Source organism: Macaca fascicularis, chromosome 1, assembly GCF_037993035.2.
Source record: "Macaca fascicularis isolate 582-1 chromosome 1, T2T-MFA8v1.1".
Lineage (NCBI taxonomy): Eukaryota > Metazoa > Chordata > Mammalia > Primates > Cercopithecidae > Macaca > Macaca fascicularis.
In genome coordinates this window covers 219,945,588-219,967,483 of record NC_088375.1, presented here as the reverse complement: position 1 = coordinate 219,967,483, position 21,896 = coordinate 219,945,588, and the positions used below count along the sequence as shown (strand labels likewise).

The 21,896-nt window shown below is 49.7% G+C and overlaps 1 protein-coding gene across 20 annotated transcripts in view; it reads left to right on the top strand.

Moving 5' to 3' along the window:
* The window catches only part of FHAD1 (forkhead associated phosphopeptide binding domain 1), a 156,571-nt gene that overhangs the window by 65,323 nt on the left and 69,352 nt on the right, over window positions 1–21,896 (top strand). For 11 of the 20 annotated variants that reach the window (XR_012425833.1, XM_065529680.2, XM_065529694.2 and 8 more), the window contains 7 exons: window positions 389–512; window positions 4,765–4,895; window positions 10,283–10,372; window positions 11,737–11,841; window positions 17,854–17,961; window positions 20,457–20,540; window positions 21,664–21,816. Coding sequence is in view for 19 of the 20 variants with exons in the window: in XM_065529680.2 (XP_065385752.1) it covers window positions 389–512; window positions 4,765–4,895; window positions 10,283–10,372; window positions 11,737–11,841; window positions 17,854–17,961; window positions 20,457–20,540; window positions 21,664–21,816 (795 nt within the window). In the remaining variant the exon portion in view is untranslated. Of the gene's footprint in view, window positions 1–388; window positions 513–4,764; window positions 6,287–10,282; window positions 10,373–11,736; window positions 11,842–17,853; window positions 17,962–20,456; window positions 20,541–21,663; window positions 21,817–21,896 lie in introns of those variants that run through there. The other 9 variants (XM_074019596.1, XM_074019586.1, XM_074019577.1 and 6 more) reach the window with 5 other exon arrangements.

The following is a 21,896-nucleotide window of genomic DNA, read 5'->3' as shown; positions in this document are numbered from 1 at the left end:
TTTTATAACCTGCTTCCCTCTCTTGAACTTTGCTCTGTATCCAGTCAGTACTGGGTGACCTGGAACTAACAGGTGGTCTGTTTGTGGCTGAGAGTCCGAAGGTCATTGGAAGGCACATTAAGGAACCAGGTACCCCCAGTGGCAGCCGGGCCTGGGCCCCTTTATGGGCACAAAGATAAGGTTCATATTTTGATGACATAGGAAGTGGTGGTCCTTGAAGGAACAGGCCCTCCCCTGTCCCTCCCACTAGTTAAAACTAAAAAGCTTAGTTTCCCCAACACCCCAGCCAAAAGTCAATCTGAATCTTTCTGTCAAGCTTGTAAGAAGTACCTGTGTGTCTGCCAGGCGTGGGCCAGCCCCGCTCTGACTGTGCCGCCTCCTCCCACAGATCAGTGCCCTGCAGAAAGGGTACAGCCAGTTGCTGTGCCAGACCCTGTCGGAGCGGAACTCAGAAATCACATCCCTGAAGAACGAGGGCGAGAACTTAAAGAGGGACAACGCTATCGCATCAGGTGAGCCATTTTTGGAGTTGGGCCTGGGAGCTGCCACTCCCTCACCCCATGTTCTTGGCCACAGCAGACATCACCAACCAACCATATACTTTTTGTTACTGAACTTGGCTGCAATCTCAGAGTTCTTCCCAGCATCCCTTCAGGCAGCTCCTGTCCATGAATCTGAGTTCGTCCTCAGAGGTTTATGTGCCATCTCTTAGCTAAAGGGCCTGCTGAACATGGACCTCACCAGGGAGCACACAGGACAAGCTGTGGCTCAGGCAGTCCCATGAGCCAGTTTGCTGTGAATGCGAACTAGAATGTGGCTAGAATGGGGTTGCCTGTTTAAGGCACCCAGCCTCTTACCCAATCTCACACTGGTGCTCTTGGGCCAGAGCGAAAGCATTTTGCTAATTGAGAGGTAGCTGATACTCCAGAACTTGGGTGGGAATGGGGCAGCCAACTCATGGCCCACCCTTGCCAGGCACAGTTGTTTCTTAGCCTGGATTCATTCATTCATTCATTCATTCATATTCATTCAACACATTTATGAAGCGCCTGCTAGATGCCAGGCACTGCTCTAGGCATTGGGGAGAGAGAGCCCTGAGCAAACGGTCAAGACCCCTCTGCTCACGGGGCTCACACGTGGGAGAGGATGACAGACAGTAAGAAGTAAACAGATAAATGAACAAGCCCATGCCAGAGAGAGATCCGTCCTCCAGAGGAAATAAAGCTGGACACCGTGGTGGGGAAGCGCTTCATGGGGTGAAGTGAAAGAGAATAGCTTAGTGCAAGCTTGTCCAGCCCACGGCCTGCGGGCCACATATGGCCCAGGACAGCTTTGAATGAGGCCCGACACAAATTCATTAACTTTCCTAAAACATTATGAGATTTTATTTTTTGGCGATTTTTTTTTTTTTTTTTTTTAGCTCATCAGCTATGGTTAGCGTGAGTGTATTTTGTGCATGGCCCAAGACCATTCTTCTTCTTCCAGTGTGGCTCAGGGAAGCCAAAAGATTGGACACCCCTGGCTTAGTGCCTGGGCAGGGATATCTCTGAGGAGGTGGGAGGGGCTGTCGGGAGGCCCCTGGGAACCGTATGCCGGACAGAGATCGTGGGTGTAAAGGCCCTGGGGCAGGACCAAGCCGCAGTGTGGGAGCAGTGGCCAGCGAGTGTGGCTGGGGTCAGGGAACAAGGGGCTGTGGGACCCGCTGGGGTCAGGGGGGAGGCAGGGCCACCTTACAGGGGAGGGGTTCAGCTTTTCTTCTAAGTGTGATGGGACACATTAGGGTTTTTAAGGCAGAGAATGACATGTCTAGAGACCTGCAGGTGATAGGGCCTTGGACAGAGAAAGGGGGAAGAGAGAAAAGCAGGTGGTGGGGAGAGAATGAGTCCGGGTTGGGGATATTGCTCCTAAAGTCCCCCCTGCACAGCAGGAAACATGCCCATGGCTGTGAAAGCTGAGCCTGGCATTGAGCCAGCACCATCACTGTCTCTGCACGACCCAGGCCGCCTGGCCGTGCCTTTCCCTCTGCCTCATTCTGCAGTCCCCCTCCCCACTCCAGCTTCTACCTCTGCTCTTCCCTAACTTGGAATGTTCTTGGATACTTGTGAGCGCTATGGGCAGGGCCACTCTGGGTACCAGGCATACAAGGGGGATCTCGCTGGGCCCTGCCCTCCTCCCCGGGGTCTGCCCATCACACCCCATCCACGCTGCAAGCTTGTCTCAGACACCACTTCTCTAATCAAGGAGTCAGATAGACCTGGGCTCAGGTGTGACCTGGGATGGGCTACACTCTCACAACTCTTAAGTGTGGTCCCTGGACCAGCAGCATCAGCATCACCTGGATCCTTGTGAGAAACTGGGAATTTCAGGCCCCGCTCCTGACCTTCCGATCAGAGTCTTCACTTTCACAAGCCCCCTGGCTGCTGCGTGTGCACACTCAAGCTCGAGAAGCACTGGGCTGAGTTACGCTGCAGTGACAAACAGTCCCCCAAGTCTCAGTGCTCACAATAGACAGGTTCATATCCTGCTTCCTCCCTGGGCCCATCATGGGTCAGTAGGGGCTTTGGTCATTGTGGCCACTCAGTGACCCAGGCTCACAGAAACCATGACAACACATCACAAACCCCATCTTCCATGGCAAGAGAGGCAGATGGAGGAACAAGGTCCGGATTTCCTCACCTGCCTGAAACAACTCAAACAAACAAATGAAAAACAAACAGAAAAAATGTCTGAAATAATGGTTTCCATATATTGGCCCCAAGAAGCCCATGACAGTGATCTGGGAGGGAGTGGAAACAAACAAGATGAAACCTACGATTGCCCCCGGCTGGCTTGCACTTGAGAGAGTTTCCAGACCCCTTCCAGCAGGAGGGGAAGCCAGACAGAGCCCAGCGGTCAGCCCAACTTGAGTAGATGGAGGTGGAGAAGCCAGCATAGCTTGAGTTTGCTGGGCGGCATGCCAGGCGGGAGGGGGCTGCACGGAGAGCACCCCGGAGATCTCAGAGGGTCCCCCTCAAGTCTTCAGCAGAGTCAAGCGTGATCAGCACGTGCATGCGGGCAGGGAAGGAACCACCCGGGAGGAGCAGAGGGAACCATCTCAAAGCACACGCAGGCCTGAGCATAGCTCACTTTCCCACCATCCAGAATGGGGCAACCCTGCACTGCAGAGGGCATCTGGTGGAGAATTGAGCCAAATTCACTCTAGAGAAAAGGTCACTCTGGTCCCGCCTCACAAAGCATGCAGGCAAGCCCCAGAGAGAACAGTCTGTTTCCAAGGAACTTAACTGTGTCCCCGGACAAAGCTCATTTTTACAATGTAATTCTCAGTCATGTTGTTCTTTATTACACATCCTTGATTGTGCAAGAAAGATTGATTCTTGATTGATAACCCCAACAAAACTAGGATGAATGTTTTTCTAAGAAAAGGACCATATGAGATAATCCAATACCACTGCATTATGCACCCTTCTCACTTTTTCTCCATGTGATAATACAACAATATATTGGCTCTCTGCTGACACATAACAAGTTATCCCATAAAAAGCAACAGATATGTTTATCTTACCCAGTTTCTGTGGTTCAGGAACTTGGGAGTGACTTAGGCTGGCTCAGGGTCTCTCACGAGGTTGTAGGAGCGACTGCTGCCATGTCATGGAAAGCCTGACTAGGGCTTAAGGATCCCCTTCTGGAATGACTCAACTGAGGCTGTTGGCTGGAAGCCTCAGTTCCTCACCATGTGTGCCCTTCCCTTGGGCTGCTTGAATGTCTTCCCAACATGGCGGTTGGCTTTCCCCAGACTGAGTAACCCAAAGGAGAGCAAAGAAGAAACCACAACATCTTTGATGATTCGCCCTGGGAAGTCACATTTACCACTTCCACAGGGCCATATGAGTTACACACGTCAGCCCTGTTCAGGTGGGAGGGGGCCACATTAGGCCAGGTATTCTAACAGGCAGGAATCACAGGGGCCCTTTTGCAAGCTGGCTACCACATAGAGTCATGGGTGGCAGGGAATAAACACTATGTGTTAGCCACTCTTCTGTGTTCTTTATACAACAACTCTGTAGATACAATGAAAGGTTAAATAACTTGTTCAGACCACTAAGCTAGGCTGGGCATTGTGGCTCACATCTGTGATCCTAGCACTTTGGGAGACTAAGGCTGGCAGATTGCTTCAGCCTGGGAGTTTGAGAACAGCCTGGGGAACGTGGGCCAAACTCCATGTTTACAAAAAATACAAAAATTAGCCAGGCAAAGTGGCACGTACCTGTAGTCCCAGCTACTTGGGAGGCCAAGGCAGGAGGATCACCTGAGTCCAGGAGGTGGAGGCTGCAGTGAACCATGATCATGCCACTGCGCTCCAGCCTAGGTGACAGAGTGAGACCCTGTCTCAAGAAAAAAGACAACTGAGCTAGTAAGTGCCAGAGACGGTTTCCAAACTCAGATGAGTGTGTGAGTGTGGATCAACACGTCCCTTGCTGCCACAGGCCCATCTCGTGGCCCCTCCTGGTCCCTCTCTCTGCTGAGCCTTTGTTCCCACGCAGGGCCGATGCCCACAGCACCCCGACAGATGTTTCCTCTCCTTCTCACAGAGACCTTGAACAAATGATGTGCAGTGGGTATTGGTCTCAACCCCATTCAAGCTCCTGGGATCCTTGGAGACACCTCCTTTCTCGGTGCCAGGCTCGTCACAAACTGGTTGACAGCGGCAGCGATGACAGTCATCCTCACTGCCTCTTTGACCTCTGTGAGTCTTCTTTTTTACAGGGATGGTGTCATCTTTGCAAAAAGACATGTTAGCAAAGGATGAGCAAGTTCAAGAACTAAAGGAAAAAGTCAATCAACTAAAAAGTCAGAACAAAGACAAGGACCACCAGCTGGAAGCCCTTGGTTCTAGAGTGAGTAAGGATGACTGTATCACCTTCTTGTAGCCATCGGGTGAAAAGCAACTAAAGTGAAGTCACATGATTTGCTCGTTTCATTCCCCCTGGGCTCTTGTTTTAAATTTAATTCCTTCCTCTCACACCATTGTGCTGGGGGCGGGGGGTGGGGGACAATGTCCACCTAGAAAAACTAGAACAGCTAGCCAATTCTTTGCAGCTTTTCAAGGAGCAGCATGCATGTGCCCTAGAATAAGTGAGATGTAGCTTCAACTCCAGGAAACATTTTTTAATGCCCGTTATAAATGAGTTTGGTTAATTCCAGCAGTAAATGCACCTCTCAGCATGGATATTTCCGTGGCAAGGCTTAATATTAAGAATAGAATCACTGCATGCAAAAGAGGACACGGTGGGCTTCACCTCATCCCAGTCACCACTGGTTTGCACAGGCACCTTCGAAGCAGAATGTTTGCAGATCCAAGTGCAGTTAGACAGACTTTCATTTCTTCCGTTAGACTTTATAGTGTGCATAAGAATATTCTGTGTAGTGAACCTGGTAGGCAAGTCAAGGGCTGTTTAAAAGTAATTTTGAGGCCAGGCACAGTGGCTCATGCCTGTAATTCCAGCACTTTTGGGAGGCCGAGGTGGTTGGATCACACGAGATCAGGAGTTTGAGGCCAGCCTGACCAACATGGTGAAAATCCGTCTCTGCTAAAAATAACAAAAATTAGCTGGGCGCCTATAATCCCACCCACTTGGGAGGCTGAGGCAGGAGAATCACTTGAACCCAGGAGGCAGAAGTTGCAGTGAGCTGAGATCGCGCCATTGCATTCCAGCCTGGGCAACAAGAATGAAACTCCGTCTCTAATACTAATAATAATAATATTGACTATTTTCAAACTTTACCTCAATGCTCTGACTTTAGAATCCTGAACCTATAGGATTTCTCAGTATTTGTGAGATGTGTCTGTTTCGGTGAGTCAAGGTAAAACCTAACAGCTTTCATCTCAGGTGTGCCTGATGAGTTCGCCAAGTCTGCACAGGTACCCTGGTGGGGTGCATCTGGGGGTGGATGCATGGGGTGGATCTGGGGGTCCAAGGACAAAGCAGCAGAGGTGACCTCTGGCGCCGACTGCAGTGCCTCAACTGGAGCTGGGGAAAGGCAGGACAGGAGCCCCGGGGGCACACAGACAGGGTCTGAGCCCAGAGTGGGCTTTTGTTGTAACTGATGTGGCCTCCCCTTTGTCATCAGCGAAATGGAAATAACAAAATCAGTTTTGAGAAGTGAGAGGCCGGTTTTCATTGTGCGCTTCTGCCTCTGCGCCTGGTTAGCCCGCCTCGACAAGCCCTCTGCATCCGTCTTCCGAGCAGGGTCACCGCCTGGATTACATGTGTTGTCGCTGTTTCAGGTGTGGAGTGTGTGTGGGGGGGGGGTGTGGGTGTGTGTGTGGGTGTATGTGGGTGTGGAGGTGTGGTGTGGGGGGTGTGTATGGGCCTGTGGGGGTGTGGATGTGTGTAGTTGAGTGTGTAGATGTGTGTGGGTGTGGTGTGCAGGTGTATGGGTGTGTGGGAGTGTGGATGTGTGTGAGTGTGTGAGTGTGTGGGTGAGTGGATGAGTGTGGGGGGGTGTGGTGTGTGGGGGTGTATGGGTGTGTGTGGGTGTGGGTGTGTGTAGGTGTGTATGGGTGTGTGTGTAGGTGTGTGCGGGTGTATGGGTGTGGGGCTGTGGATGTGTGTAGGTGAGTGGGTGAGGGTGCGTGTGGGGTGCATGGGGGTGTGGATGTGTGGGTATGGTGTGGGTGTGTGGATGTGTGGGTGTGATGTGGGGGTATGTGTGGGGTGCGTGGGGTATGTAGATGTGTGGGTGTGTGGGTATGTGTATGTGTGGCTGTGGGTGTGTGGGTGTGGTGTGGGGGGTGTGTGGGGCGTGTGGATGTGTGGGTGGGTGTGGTGTGGGGGTGAGTGTGGGGTGCGTGGGGTGTGTGGGTGTGTGGATGTGTGGGTGTGGTGTGGGGGTGCATGTGGGGTGTGTGGGGTATGTGGATGTGTGGGTGTGCAGGGGTGTGGGTGTGTGGATGTGTGGGTGTGGTGTGGGGTGTGTGTGGGGTGTGTGGATGTGTGGGTGTGTGGGTGCGTGGGGTGTGGGTGTGTGGGTGCGTGGTGTGTAGATGTGTGGGTGTGTGGATGTGTGGGTGCGTGGGGTGTGTGGGGGTGTGGGGTGTGTAGGTGTGGTGTGGGGGTGTGTGTGGGTGTGGGGGTGCGTGTGGGGTGTGTGGATGTGTGGATGTGTGGGTGTGGTGTGGGGGGGTGTGTGGGTGTGGGGGTGCGTATGGGGTATGTGGATGTGTGGGTGTGGTGTGGGGGGGTGTGGGTGTGGGGGTGCGTGTGGAGTACATGGGGTGTGTGGACGTGTGGGTGTGGTGTGGGGGTGCATGGGGTGTGTGGATGTGTGGGGTGTGGGTGTGGTGGGAGGTGCGTGGGGTGTGTGGATGTGTGGGTGTCGTGGGTGCGTGTGGATGCGTGGGGTGTGTGGATGTGTGGGTGTGGTGTGGGTGTGGTGTGGGAGTGGTGTGGTAGTGTGGGGTGCGTGGGGTGTGTGGGTGTGGGGGTGGTGTGGGGGTGGTGTGGGGGTGCGTGGGGTGTGTGGATGTGTGAGTGTGGCGTGGGTGTGTGTGGGGTGCGTGTGGGGTGTGTGGATGTGTGGGTGTGGTGTGGGGGTGTGTGTGGGGTGTGTGGATGTGTGGGGTGTGGGGGTGTGTGTGGGTTGTGGGGTGTGTGGATGTGTGATGTGGTGTGGGTGTGGTGTGGGGTGTGTATGGGGTGCATCAGGTGTGTGGATGTGTGGGGTTTGGGTGTGGTGTGTGGTGTGTGTGGTGTGTGTGGGGTGCATGGGGTATGTGGATGTGTGGCTGTGGTGTGGGTGTGGTGTGGGGTGTGTGTGGGGGGTGTGTGGGGTGTGTGGGTGTGGTGTGGGGTGTGTGTAGGGTGCGTGGGGTGTGTGGGTGTGGTGCGGGTGTGGTGTGGGGGTGTGTATGGGGTGCGTGGGGTGTGTGGATGTGTGGGTGTGTGTGGGGTGTGTGTATGTGTCGGGTGTGGGTGTGGTGAGGGTGTGTGTGGGGTGCGTGAAGTGTGTGGATGTGTGGGTGTGGTGTGGGGTGTGTGGGGTGCGTGGGGTGTGGGGTGTGTGGATGTGTGGGGTGTGGGTGTGGGGGTGTGTGTGGGGTGCGTGGGGTGTGTGGATGTGTGGGTGTGGTGTGGGGTGTGTGTGGGGTGTGTGTATGTGTTGGGTGTGAGTGTGGTGGGGTGTGTGTGGGGTGCGTGGGGTGTGTGGACGTGTGTGGTGTGAGTGTGGTGGGGGTGTGTGTGGGGTGCGTGGGGTGTGTGGATGTGTGGGTGTGGTGTGGGGTGTGTGTGGGGTGTGTGTATGTGTTGGGTGTGAGTGTGGTGGGGGTGTGTGTGGGGTGCGTGGGGTGTGTGGATGTGTGGGTGTGGTGTGGGGTGTGTGTGGGGTGTGTGGATGTGTGGGGTGTGGGTGTGGTGGGGGTGTGTGTGGGGTGCGTGGGGTGTGTGGATGTGTGGGTGTGGTGTGGATGTGGTGTGGGGTGTGTGGGGGGTACGTGGGGTGTGTGGGTATGTTGGTGTGGTGTGGGGTGTGTGTGGAGTTCATGGGGTGTGTGGATGTGTGGGGTGTGGGTGTGGTGGGGGTGTGTGGATGTGTGGGTTGTGGGTGTGGTGTGGGGTGTGTGTGGGGTGCATGGGGTGTGTGGATGTGTGGGTGTGGTGTGGATGTGGTGTGGGGTGTGTGGGGGGTGCGTGGGGTGTGTGGGTGTGTCAGTGTGGTGTGGGGTGTGTGTGGGGTGTGTGGGGTGCATGGGGTGTGTGGATGTGTGGGTGTGTGGGGTGCATGGGGTGTGTGGATGTGTGTCGGGGATGTAGAGGTGATGTTAGGTAGGAAGAATATGGAGAAACAGCACCTCCAGGGCTCTCTACCCACAAAGTGCATTTGGGTTACTTGTGTCCCCATTTCCCTTCCTCGTGGACCTTGGAACAGGTCTGCCTTCTTCTCCAGGCCGCACCTGGCACTTATCAGCACGTCGGCTCCTTGTGACCAAGGGTATTGCTCATGTGAACATCCGAAATGACTGTCTTTATTTTTCAAATTACATGTGCTATGTTAATTTTAGAATAAAATGTAGATAAAACTGGAAAGCAAAATTAAAGAGAGAAGAGAAATGCCACCCCAAGAAATCTGTCAGTACTTGAGTGCATATTCCTCCTGTTTTGTTTCTAAAATTACCTGGAAGAAAATACCTCTGTAACAGATATATAACAACAAATTTACACTATACACATTTTTTAAACTTTAAACAACCACTGTTTCCCCACATGGATAAGAGCTTTTCTCATGGGTCTCTAAAGCTCCATCATAATTCTCTTGTCTGCGCACAGTGGAATCAAACAGCCCCTGGGTTATCGGACATGGGTGTTTCCTTTTTTTGTTTGTTTGTTTTTGTTTTTGTTTTTGAGACGGAGTCTTGCTCTGTCTCACTCTGCCAGGCTGGAGTGCAGTGGCTGGAGTGCAGTGGCTCACTGCAAGCTCCGCCTCCCAGGTTCACGCCATTCTCCTGCCTCAGCCTCCGGAGTAGCTGGGACTACAGGCGCCCGCCACCACGCCTGGCTAATTTTTTGTATTTTTAGTAGAGACGGGGTTTCACCGTGTTAGCCAGGATGGTCTCGATCTCCTGACCTCGTGATCCACCCACCTCAGCCTCCCAAAGTGCTGGGATGACAGGCGTGAGCCACCGCGCCCGGCCGGGTATTTCCTTTTAGTTCACTATAGCTAACAATACTCTCAAAAACATCCCTGAACCCACAGACTTGCTGATGTGCCCGACCATTGTCCTTATACATTCCTAAAGCAGAATTTCTGGGTCAAAAAGGAGGCCCGTTATTTATGTTCTTAATGCCTGTTGCCAAATTGCCCTCCGGAATGGCTGCTCCATTTCCACCGCCGCTCCCAGCGCAGTGGTGTCTTGGAGGTGTAAATTGCATAGGGCACTAAGCGCCGTCCAAGCTCGCTAGTGGCCCTCCGAGGACATCAGCGTTTATTCCTCAGCACAGACTCTCCAAAGCTGGATTTTCCTTACGGTTTAGATTGCTGGCTTTTGAAGATGAGAGTAGTGGCTTTATTCCTCTGATTTCCTGAGTGGAGAACCAGGAACCGCTGCGGGATCCTGTGTGCCTGTCAGACACCATGGGATGCCTTTGGGATCTCAGTGGGTGACTGGATGGAAACAGCAGGAAATGCTCTCAGGGGCTCACACAGGGCCTTGGAGCCCCGCCTTACCCCTACAACCCTACCTGGCCAACCTCCGTCTCTTTCTCTGTCGCCCTTTTCTCCATAGTGCTCGGTACTAAAGGAAGAGTTAAAACAGGAAGACGCTCACAGGGAGCTCAGGGAAGCCCAGGAGAAAGAGTTAAAACTCTGCAAAACTGTGAGTTGAGCTTCCTCCTTCGTAGCTACCACCGGAGAAACCAGAGTTTGACCTTCAGGTTCTTGGTGGGATCCTGGGCCATCACTAAGCACGAAGCTCTGGGGCCCTGTGCTTGCTTAACAGTCTCATCGCTCTTTGATCTGCTACTTCTGCAAGAGAGAGATGGGTGAAGGGGCCCCAGCATTCCCTGGGCAGTTGGCTCTACCTCCCTCAAGGGTTTCCCCTGGGGTCAGGTTGGGGTTGAGACCCGGGACAGGGACAGGAGGCTGGCCAGCTGGCCACCACATGGTCCCCTGCCCCACCCCTGACCTGTGACTCCCAAACCCTAGCCACAGGCACCATTGTTGACACTTGCTGAAGTATTTTTATTTAAACACCACCATTTAACACCCACTTGTAAAAACAAAACAAGGCCAAGAGTGGTGGTTCACACCTGTAATCCTAGCACTTTGGGAGGCCAAGGTGGGTGGATTGCCTGAGCTCAGAGGTTCTAGACAGCCTGGGGAACACGGTGAAACCCCATCTCTACTAAAATACAAAAAAAAAAAAATTAGCTGGGCATGACGGCGTGCGCCTGTAATCCCAGTTGCTTGCTTGGGAGGCTGAGACAGGAGAATTGCTGGAACCCGGGAGGCAGAGATTGCAGTGAGCCAAGATTGCACCACTGCACTCCAGCCTGGGCGACAGAGCGAGACTGTCACACACACACACAGACACACACGCGCGCACACACACACACTATTTGCCTCATATAGAAGGTAACACCATAAAAGTAAATACAATGAAAATAGGACCATTAAAAGTCGAAGGAGGTGTATTCCTCACACCCTCCAAATCCACCCCGCACATCACCAGGTGTGCGTTTTCCACTCGTTGGGGAGCTCAGCTTCTCCCAACTTGCTCTTCCCCACGCTGGCGCCATTCCTCCAGGCCAGGAACATTTTACCCTCTGCCTCAAACAAAAAAGAAACATTTCATTGTTCCGTTCTTCTAGACCTTGCCTGTTGAGTCTTCCAAACAGCTGGTCCTTTAGGTTGAACTCAAAAATATACCCCAAGAGCAGGGTTTCTAGTGAGTTGATGGATGTCCTGTAGTCCTTAATCCAGGAGCTGTACTGATTTCCAAAAGAAACTAATTTCCTTTATCCAGAACTTTTAATGTATCCGTTGGAAAATAAAGTCTATTTTGCTGAGAGATGTAAAACCTTCCTCCGGGAGAAGGAATTAAACAAGCTGATACCAGACAAGGTTTCCACCTTAATGGATGGGGTGCCAGGGGTGATGAGGGCTCAGACCTCTCGGCCGAGAAGGCAGCTCCTGCCCCCATCAGGGAGGTTCACTCCTCTGTTGTTGAAACTTTTTCAGCAAATCCAAGACATGGAGAAAGAAATGAAGAAGCTCAGGGCGGAGCTGAGGAAGAGTTGTACTGAACAAAGCGTGATCTCTAGGACTCTGAGAGAAAAGAGCAAGGTACGTAGTGGACGACAGGCCCAGAGAGCAGTGTGGGCAGTAGCTCCCCACTCATCATCCCTGTTAGTCCTCTAAGTGGCCTATGCTGGTATTAACCCTTCTTACAGCTGAGAAAACTGAGGCTCACACATGGAAAGGGACCAAGTTCACTCCATAATGTAGTTGTGGCAGGACTTGAACCCAGGTTGGTCTGACTCCAAGGCCCCTGTGAGTAACCCCGCTATTCCTCACTGCCTTCTAAAACTGTTCCTTGCTTTTTGGTAATGAGACCCACCTCCAGCCTCCCAATCCCAGTTTAGAGTTTAGTGGTGCTTAATTATTTTAATGTCCCTTCCCATCCTGGGGAAAAATTTGTATTGCATACTCCCTACATGTGCTATCCGTCACAGTAGCCACTAACTGTGCATGGCTATTTAAATTTAAATTAAAGCTGGCACGGTAGCTTACACCTGTAATCCCAGCACTTTGGGAGACCAAGGTAGATGGATTACTTAAAAATATCCTTAAGAGTCCTGAGCAGTCTGGACAGAATGTATTTCTTTCCATTTGAATCATCTACTTTATTTGATTAGAAGATGGTTGTCATTGAGAATTTGTTTTAAATAAATAAAGACAGAGATTCACTATGTTGCCCAGGCTGGTCTTGAACTCCGGGCCTCAAGCAGTCCTCCTGCCTCAGCCTCCCAAAGTGCTGAGATTACAGGCCTGAGACACCATGCCCAGCCACAACTGAGAATATTTTAAGAACAAATCTAAAAGGCAGAGGAATTCTATGTGAAGGGAGGTTCACAGGCATGATCTGAGAAATAAAAGCAAATAATCTAGTTTTTCTCCAGTTTTATTTAATATGAATGTGAGTATAGTCACCAGAAGTCAAATCATTAAAACCTCACAAACTGAAATGTATACTACACTAGAATCACATCTTATGGATAGTATTGAAGCCTGCAAAAGTTGGCCAGGCATAACTAGACTTGGCAGAAATAATACAAAATTAAAATCAACAGTTAAAACTACACAGAGTCAAATTTATTTATCGATTAAAACTTAAGAGAAAAAACAAATATTCTTGTCCAGGTGCGGTAGCTTATGCCTATAATCCCAGCACTTTGGAGGCCGAGGCAGGAGGGTTGCTTCAGGCCAGGAGTTCAGGACCAGCCTGGCCAACATAGTGAGACCCTGTCTCTACAAAAATTTAAAATAATCACTTTTAAAAAATCAAATATTCTTGAAAAAGTTAGATTTGTAAAATATAATCTGGGGAAAATGGACATGGTAGAAATGAGAACTATAAAATAAAACCCACAATAACAGACCTGTGATTGGTAAATATTTGATAGGGTCCAGAAAAACGTATAGATGAATCAAATCATAATTGTATAATTTACCTACAAAAGAACTGATCCAGATAAAAATAATTTCAGGAGACTAAAGTGAAAATGGAAACATTTAGAAATCTGTTAAACAATTGGTTTAATGAACTTTGCTCTAGAAAATACCCTCTCAATGAAAATGAATTTGCTATGGTATATTTTTCTTTTAAATAGTTGTAGTCATGAACATGGAGTCAAAATGCTCTCTGGGCTATCAATTTTTCTCTAAGCAAGGCTTTGGCTGCATTCCACAAGTCTTAGTACATAGTATTTTCATTATTATTCAGATCAAAATATTTTCCAAATCCCCATTGTGATTTCTTCTTTCACCCACTGGTTACTATGAAGCTTATTTCCTAATTTCTAAATATTTGAGGGTTTTCTGCTTACCTTTTTTTGTTACTGATTTTTAGCTTAATTCCACTGTGGTCGGAGAACATCTTCTGTGTAACTTCAATCTTCTGATATTAATTGAGACTTGTTTTATGACCTGCATGTGGCCGACTGCAGTTCCACACGTACACTTGAAAAGAATATGCATCCTGCAGTCATTGGGTTTAGTATTCTATATATGGACATTAAATGAAGCTTGCCAATAAAGCTCAAAACTTAAATGTTCCTGTTGATTTTTTTTTTTTGTCTGTGTGTTTTGTCAGCCACTGAGAGAGGCATGTTGTTTAAAGATCCTATCATGATCATGGATTTGTCTTTCTTTTTTTAATATTGTCAATCTTTGCTTTATATATTTTGAGGCTGTGTTAGTAGATGCATATATATTTACCATTTCATTACTTCCTATCGAATCAAATCTTTGGCCATCACAAGGTGCTCCTCTTCATTGCTAGAGATGTTTTTCCCTTAAAGTCTTTGTCATTAAGGTAATTCCATTGGCTAACCTAGCTTTCTTTTGATTCGAGTTTTCACAGACTATCTTTTTCACACTTTTTATGTCAATCTTTATTTTACAATGTGTATCTCATGTGAACAGCACATAAGTTTTATACAGTTCCGCCATCTTTGTCTTTCAGTCCAAATATATTTAGTGTAATTGCTGGTATATGGGGATTTAAATTTATCTTCTTGCTCAGGGCCAGGTGTACTACCTATGGTATGTTCCTTTTTTCCCCATTCTTCCCTTCTTTTGAGTTGACAGTTTTTTATCATTCCCTTTTTCCTTGTATTAGCTTGGAAATTTTCTCTCTTTTACCCGTCTTTTAGTAATCATAAGACAATCGCATGCATTCATGACTTACCAAAATCTAATATTTAGTGAGTTTTTAACTCTTTCACTGTCTTAGTGATTATTCTAAATTTTACAATATGCATTTTCAACTTACCAAAATTCAATATTCATCAATAATTATATCCTTCTTCTTGTTAACACAATGACTTAGACATTGACACTTTAACTTCACTTACCCCATCCAGACTTATATGCCATTGTTTTCATTTTCTAAACTTCTCTCTATATTTGAAACTCCAAAAGACATTATTAGTATTTTTCTATAGTCAACATCCATATCTACACATTACTATTATGTGTTTTCTACATTTCTGATCATTCATCTAGATCATTTTTCTTCAGCCTGAAGAACATCCTTTAGTGTTTTCCTTCAGCATGGCTCTGCTGGTGTCATATTCTCTCAGGAGTGTGTGTGTGCATGTGTGTGTGTGTGCACGCACGTGTGTGTATGCATGCATGTGTGTGTATGCATGTGCATGTGTCTGAAAATTTCTATGTTTATCCTTCATTCATGAAACATATTTTGACTAGGTATTCTACACTGGCAATTGTTTTCTTTGAGCACGTTATAGATGACAGTAAGTCTATCATTCCATTGTCTTTTGGCGCCAATTATTTCTATTTAGAAGTAAGTTATAACCTAGCTGGGCGTGGTGGCTCATGCCTGTAATCCCAGCACTTTGGGAAGCCAAGGCGGGCAGAGCATGAGGTCAGGAGTTCAAGACCATCCTGGCCAACATGGTGAAACCCATCTCTACTAAAAATACAAAATTTAGCCAGGTGTGGTGGTGCATGCATGTAATCCCAGCTACTCGGGAGTCTGAGGCAGGAGAATCACTTGAACCTGGGAGGCAGAGGTTGTAGTGAGCCGAGATCGTGCCACTGCACTCCAGCCTGGGCAATAGAGTGAGACTCCGTCTCAAAAAAACGACAGAAAAAAAAAAAAGAGAGAAGCAAGCTATAACCTAACTATTGCATCATTATATAGTCTTTTTATATTCTGAATGTTTTAAATGTTTATTTTCCTTTGACTTACAGCAGTTTTATTAGGATGTATCTAGGTGTGAATTCGTTTTTATTTATCTTATTGGGGTGCATGTGGGCTTGAATCTTCGGCTTGCTGTTTTTCATTAGTTTTGGAGCTTGGGCTGTAGACTACCTAGGCAGTGAGGAGCTACTGAGGTTCTTGAACAGGGAACTAATATGATTAAATTTGTGATTAATAATAATGGTGAAAATGATAGCCACATGGACTTGGCATTATGCCAAACATCTCATCTCTTTTCATCCTCACAACAACTCTGACCTAGAAATTATTATGCCCAATTTATTTTATTTTAAAAAATATATTGGAGCTTTTCAAGATTCCTGTTTTACAGATGAGGAAGTCAAAGCACAGAGTCAAGTCACTACCCAAAGGCACACAGTCAGTAAGTGGCAAAGCCAAGATTGCGGGAAGCCAGGCCTGTCTGACTCCAGTTACTGTGGCACAGCCACTAGCCACGTGTGGCCATTTAGGTGAAATTAAATATAACGTAAAATTTAGTTCCTCAGTCACAGGAGCCCCACTTCAAGTGCTCAGTAGCCAGATGTGGCCAGTGGCCACCCTATTTGACAGCACAGAGTTAGAACGTTTCATCATTGCAGGAAGTTCTGCCAGACGGTGCTGCCCCACCGCTTGGCAACCTTCTTACAGGACCATGAAGGATGTTCTAGAAGGAAATAAATTAGAGGCAAGGGGGCCAGGTATCACGGCCAAAGGTGCTCAGGGCCTAGCCTGAGACCATGTGTATTAGTCCATTTTCACACTGCTGATAAAGACACACCCGAAACTGGGAAGAAAAAGAGGTTTAATTGGATTTACAGTTCCACATGGCTGGGGAGGCCTCCGAATCATGGCAGAAAGGCCCTTCTTACATGGCAGTGGCAAGGGAAAAATGAGGAAGAAACAAAAGTGGAAACCCCTGATAAACCCATCAGTTTCGTGAGACGTATTCACCATCACGAGAATAGCACGGCAAAGTCCGGCCCCCATGATTCAGTTACCTCCCCCTGGGTCCCTCCCACAACACTTGGGAATTCTGGGAGATACAATTGAAGTTGAGATTTGGGTTGAGACACCATCAAACCATATCACCATGCACAGGGGAGCAGCTCAATAAATAAACCTCTGACAGCCGATGCCAAGGGTCTGCTGTGGCAGTGATATGAGGAACAGGACTGCCAGAGCTGGGGATGGGGGCGGGGAGGCCATACATTGAGAGGAGGAGCCAGAACAGAGCCCAGGACAGCCTCTGCTTTTGCAGCATTTGAAAAACGTCCTCTGAAACAGAAGTCGGGGTATGTTTACACCTGAGAGGATGTAAGTGAGGAAACTGAGGCCCAGAGAGCTTAGCCGGCCTTCCCGGGAAACAGCTCACTGGGGACTGGCTGCCCCTTGCCACTCAGAAGAAAGCTTTACAGGTTGCTCTGGGTGTTTTACATGAAATGTATGTGACCCTTCTCTAGCCCCCTAATAAGCCACTTGTGAGGTTGTTTCAGAACAAAATCCTCTCATCGAGGAGAGTTTGTCTCATTTCCTAGGGGTGCCTGAGCCCTGGCTCAGCAGATGCCCAAAAGGTTCATGGTTTAGATATGAACTGAGCAGCTGCAGGGTCCGTAATGGCCAGCAGAGGGCAGCACCGAACACACCCGAGCTCACCTCGAGTTACCCATTACCCAAGCAAGCGGGGGGGGGGGGGGGGGGGGGGGGAATGGGCCTTCTTTTGCCGGCTACAATTCTTTACTAGCCATTGCTTAGCGAGTCTTCCAGAGCAGTTTCCCTTGGTAAGTGTGCTAGAAGTGGTAACAATAAACAGTTACGATAATAAACCCAGCAGTAACATTTACCAAGTACCCACGATGGGCGGTGGTTCCTTATGGTGTTAGGATGACGCTGAATGGTGGCTACTGTCATCCACCTGTTCTAGGTTACAACATCTAACACCCTTATAGAGCCCTTACGAGGTGCTGTCACTATTCCAAGCTTTTTAAAATCCCCACAATAACTGCGAAGAGGGAACTAGTATCACCCCGTTTGACAGATAAGGACGCTGAATCACGGAGCAGTGAAATGACTTTGCTGAGATTATACAGCTTGTTAGGGACCGAGCTTGGATTAGAGCCTGGGGTAGGACAAACATTGAGCCCAGGGTGCAGAGCCCGGCCCTTTCCCCCAACAGACAGTGCCCCCGAGCCTGCCTCCACCCCATGCACGCCTGTGACCCCTGCCATGTGGGCTGCAGCTGTGCCGACCCCTCTGGGACCCCCCACGGCCATTAGATGTCCTAGAGGAATTTCCCCAGAGTGCATTATGATCACATTAGCAGCAAGCACTCGCTTTCATCGTCATTTCAGGTTGAAGAGAAGCTTCAGGAGGATTCCAGAAGGAAATTGCTTCAGCTGCAAGAAATGGGGAACAGAGAGAGCCTCATTAAAATCAATTTGGAGAGGGCAGTAGGTCAGGTAGGCGTGTTCCAGAGCCCCCCTCATTGGCCCACACTCCACAATGATTGCACCCAAGCAGCCAGTGGGGGTGAGAGAGGAGGACGCCCAAGGTAGAAAGACAGACGTGCATTATTAATTCTCCCATTTATCTCATGAGCAGAGGCTGTCTGCAGCTCCCCACCCCCGTGGACATCGCTAAACAGGTTTCTGCTACTGGGAGGCCTCCCACTGGAATAGTTTACAATGACCTGAGACTCGGACCAGGCAGCCAATCCCGGCTCCATGCCTGCCCCCAGTTAACCGAGCCCCTTGCCCCCAGTGGTGTCTCTAGCATTTTCTCCCTAATGTTTTTAGTCCTGACATTTACCACAATCTTTCTTCCCCTCGGGCCCCAGCAGACATTGCAGTCAGTATCTATAAGGAAATGCCACTTTTCTTAATAAGGTAAAACCCCAGAGTGTCCAAAGTGCATGCTGGATGGAGAAACTCCCGGCTGCGGGTGAGCCACTCTGACCTGATCTGGAGGTGACGTTATCTCTGATGCTGTGGCCTGAAATTGCCAGTGGCCCTTCCTGGCACATGTGACAGTCATGAGGGCCAGAATGTGCAAACAAGAGTTTACCGAGGGCTAAGGGAAGGCAAACAGGAAACCAAGATGGGAGGGCATGTGACCCTCAGGACCACCCTAGATTCCTCCACAGGGGTCCCTCTCCTGGAAACCACGGCTCCAGGGGATCCACAGAATGGTTTGTGTGCGCACGTGTGTGTGTGTGTGTGTGTGTATTTTTATTACTGGTAAGGAGGGCTCCTCATGTGTCCCACTGGGTTCTCAGGAGGGTCGGTGAACTACCAAGAAAGGTTAAAAGCCAGGATCCCTCCAAACCACCCAGCTCAGTTCCCAAAGCTCTTCCATTTTCTACTATCCAAGCCTTACCAGGCAGTGTGACCAGGCCTTTGTCCCTGCACCCTAAAATTCAAATTTCACCACTGTCACCCCCAGCACCATTTCTCCTGTGGGGGTGCCAGCCCCTTATCAAGGGCAGAGAACCTGCCCGTCTGGGCCTCTCCCTGTGCACACTGGCTACCCTCAACCTTCCCCGCAACACAAACCTGATTTGAGGGCCTGACCTGTGCTCTTTGCCCAAGGGCCAAGATTCTTGTTCCAGCTCTGGGCAGAGGTCATCTGGGAGGAGCCCTGGAGGTCCTGAGACTGGTCCAGATCTAGACTCCAGAGAGAGCACAAGCCCGGTCTCTGCCTCCAGCATCTTCCCGCTCCTGTATCTCCAAGGCCCTGCTCCTGTCCAACAGTCTGCCCTTCCCCAGCCAAGTGACCCCAGGCCCAAGGCCATGTCTAAGATGACCTCTCCCTCCCAATGGCCCTGGACAGCCATTCCTATGGGGAGCCCCTAATGGCAATGGGGGGGACCATCGTTCACAGGGCTTCCTCTACACAATCAATTCTTTGGGTGAGCTGGGACCCTCCCCTTGGCCATGAAACCAGAGGATGGCTTTGAGAACCTCATGTCACCTGGTCTTCTCCTGGCAGGGTCATTGCAGAGATGTCCCTAAGACATTTCCCATTAGAACTTCCCCTGTTCAGTAAATACCTGTGTCTTGGGTCCCCTTGACTTTTTGGTTGACGCAGTAGCCCTTTTGGTCCCTTCAAGGCTCTGCTTTGGAGCCTTTAATAACCACATTTTGCCAGGGAACTGGAGACTCACGCCAGGGGCTGCCATGTTGGTAAATTTCCAGAGAAAGTCGGGCTCCTTTTTACCTCTAACATCTGATGGGATCGGGACACCTTGGACTTGTGATTCTGTAAGCCCGGACTTAATGTAACTGCTATTTCATCAGCCTTAACCCGAAAACACTAGCACCCAGGAGGGGCTCAGTGAAAGCCGCTAGAAATAGAGGCCCTTGGCTTTAGCTGATGTTTCTGTGTACAGGCATCCAACAAAGGTGAGCTGGGTGTTTGAGTGTCTCCTCCACACCAGGCACTGTAGTGGGCTCCAGGGATACCGAGGTGAACACAGTGGGGACAGTCTTCAGGACGCTTATGGGCTCAGGCACAAAATGGAGAAAGGGAGAACATTCTCCTCTCGCCGAGCTTCCTTGCTGACTACACAATTTACTTGGACCGACAGCCTCAATATTTATTTCACAGTCTGGTGCCAACTTAGCAATTATGGAACAGCGCTCCCGGCCCCAGACTTCCCATTGGATAATTGGCAGCAAGAGGCTCTTCTGAGGGCTTGAGACATGTGTGTGCACTGACCACAGGCATCGTTCGGGTGAGGCAGGCGTGCCTAAAAAGTAATTAAAGCCTGCTGTTCTCCTTTCTTCTGTGGGTACCGCCGCTCCCCGTGAGCAGTGAAGACTCTGATAACGCGGAATGGTCATTCAGGCGTGCAAACCCTGCTAAGTGGTGTTTCCCGCACCCTGCCATGGCAACGCTGCCCCCGCTTGCCGGCCCCCACTGCCCCCCTGACACCGTTGCCCCCTTTCTGCTGCAGCTGGAGCACTTCAGAAGTCAAGTCATCAAGGCCACCTATGGACGGGCAAAGCCATTCCCAGACAAGCCCGTCACCGACCAACAGGTTAGTCTGCTGTCCCCGCCACGTGGCTCCTTCACTTTCCTCTTCTTCTTCTTCGGGGATCTGGATTCCAGACCCTGGGAGCATATGTTTCTGTTTTTGTTGGTGGCATATTTTTCACACTGTTGCTACACCATAAAGATTTGTTTTGATTTTATGGGATTTCCTGGCTTTTAAAGTAAAAGCCAGTTAAAACTCCCTTGAAATGTGTCTGTGAAAATCAAATTAAACCATTCGGGCTTACTTCTGGTCTCCAGACATGCATGTTTAGCTTCCATTAGCACTGGGAGAAACGGAGCCGCCTCCCCACAGCCAGTGCGTTCTGGCGCCTTCCTTCAGAGGAGAAAAGTTGACAGTGGCAGTGAGGGCAGACGTCTGGCTGTAATGATTGCCTTGCTGTTCTTCCACTACTCTTTCTAGCCCCCTGTGTCAAAGTACAGATGGGAAAATGTGCCGTGGGCTGCTCTCAGTGGGCGTGGAAGAACCTGACCTGCTGCTTATGAGCCCATAATATCAGGCTCAGTGTTCTGACTCCCTATACAACACAGAAGAATCTGGAACAAACTCAGGGCCACAAGACAGGCCTTTGGATCTTAAAAATAATCTTTGATCGGCCGGGTGTGGTGGCTCACGCCTGTAATCCCAGCACATTGGGAGGCCAAGGCGGGTGGATCTCCTCAGGTTGGGAGTTCGAAACCAGCCTGACCAACATGGTAAAACCCCATCTCTATTAAAAATACAAAGTTAGCTGGGTGTGGTGGCGCATGCCTGTAATCCCAGCTACTTCAGAGGCCAAGGCAGGAGAATCGCTTGAACCTGGGAGGCAGAGGTTGCGGTGAGCCGAGATCAAACCATTGCACTCCAGCCTGGGCAACAAGAATGAAACTCCGTCGAAGAAAAAAAAAAGAAAAAAAAAAGTCTCTGATTCCGGGATTCATTCCCTGGTGACAGGACCGACGTCCCCCTTGACAGCCATCGCCGAGACACATCAGGGCCTCCGTCCTCCCGTGCTGAGACAGGGACTTACGTTGCATCTCTCCCCTCTCCCATTCCCCTTCCCCCAGAGCCCCCCGTCCCTGTATGTTGCATCTTTTTTTTTTTTTTTTCTTTTTCTTTTTCTCACCAGTTAATAGAGAAAATTGCCCAGGTCACTGAGGACAACATCAATTTTCAGCAGAAAAAGTGGACCCTACAGAAAGAAACCCAGCTGAGCAACTCCAAGCAGGAGGAGACCACCGAGAACATCGAGAAGCTGAGGACGTCGCTGGACAGCTGCCAGGTGGCCCCTCCTTACGCTGTCCACAAATGGTCGCTTTGTCTAATGTTTGTGCTGCTTACTTGGGAAATTGCCCAGCTTTT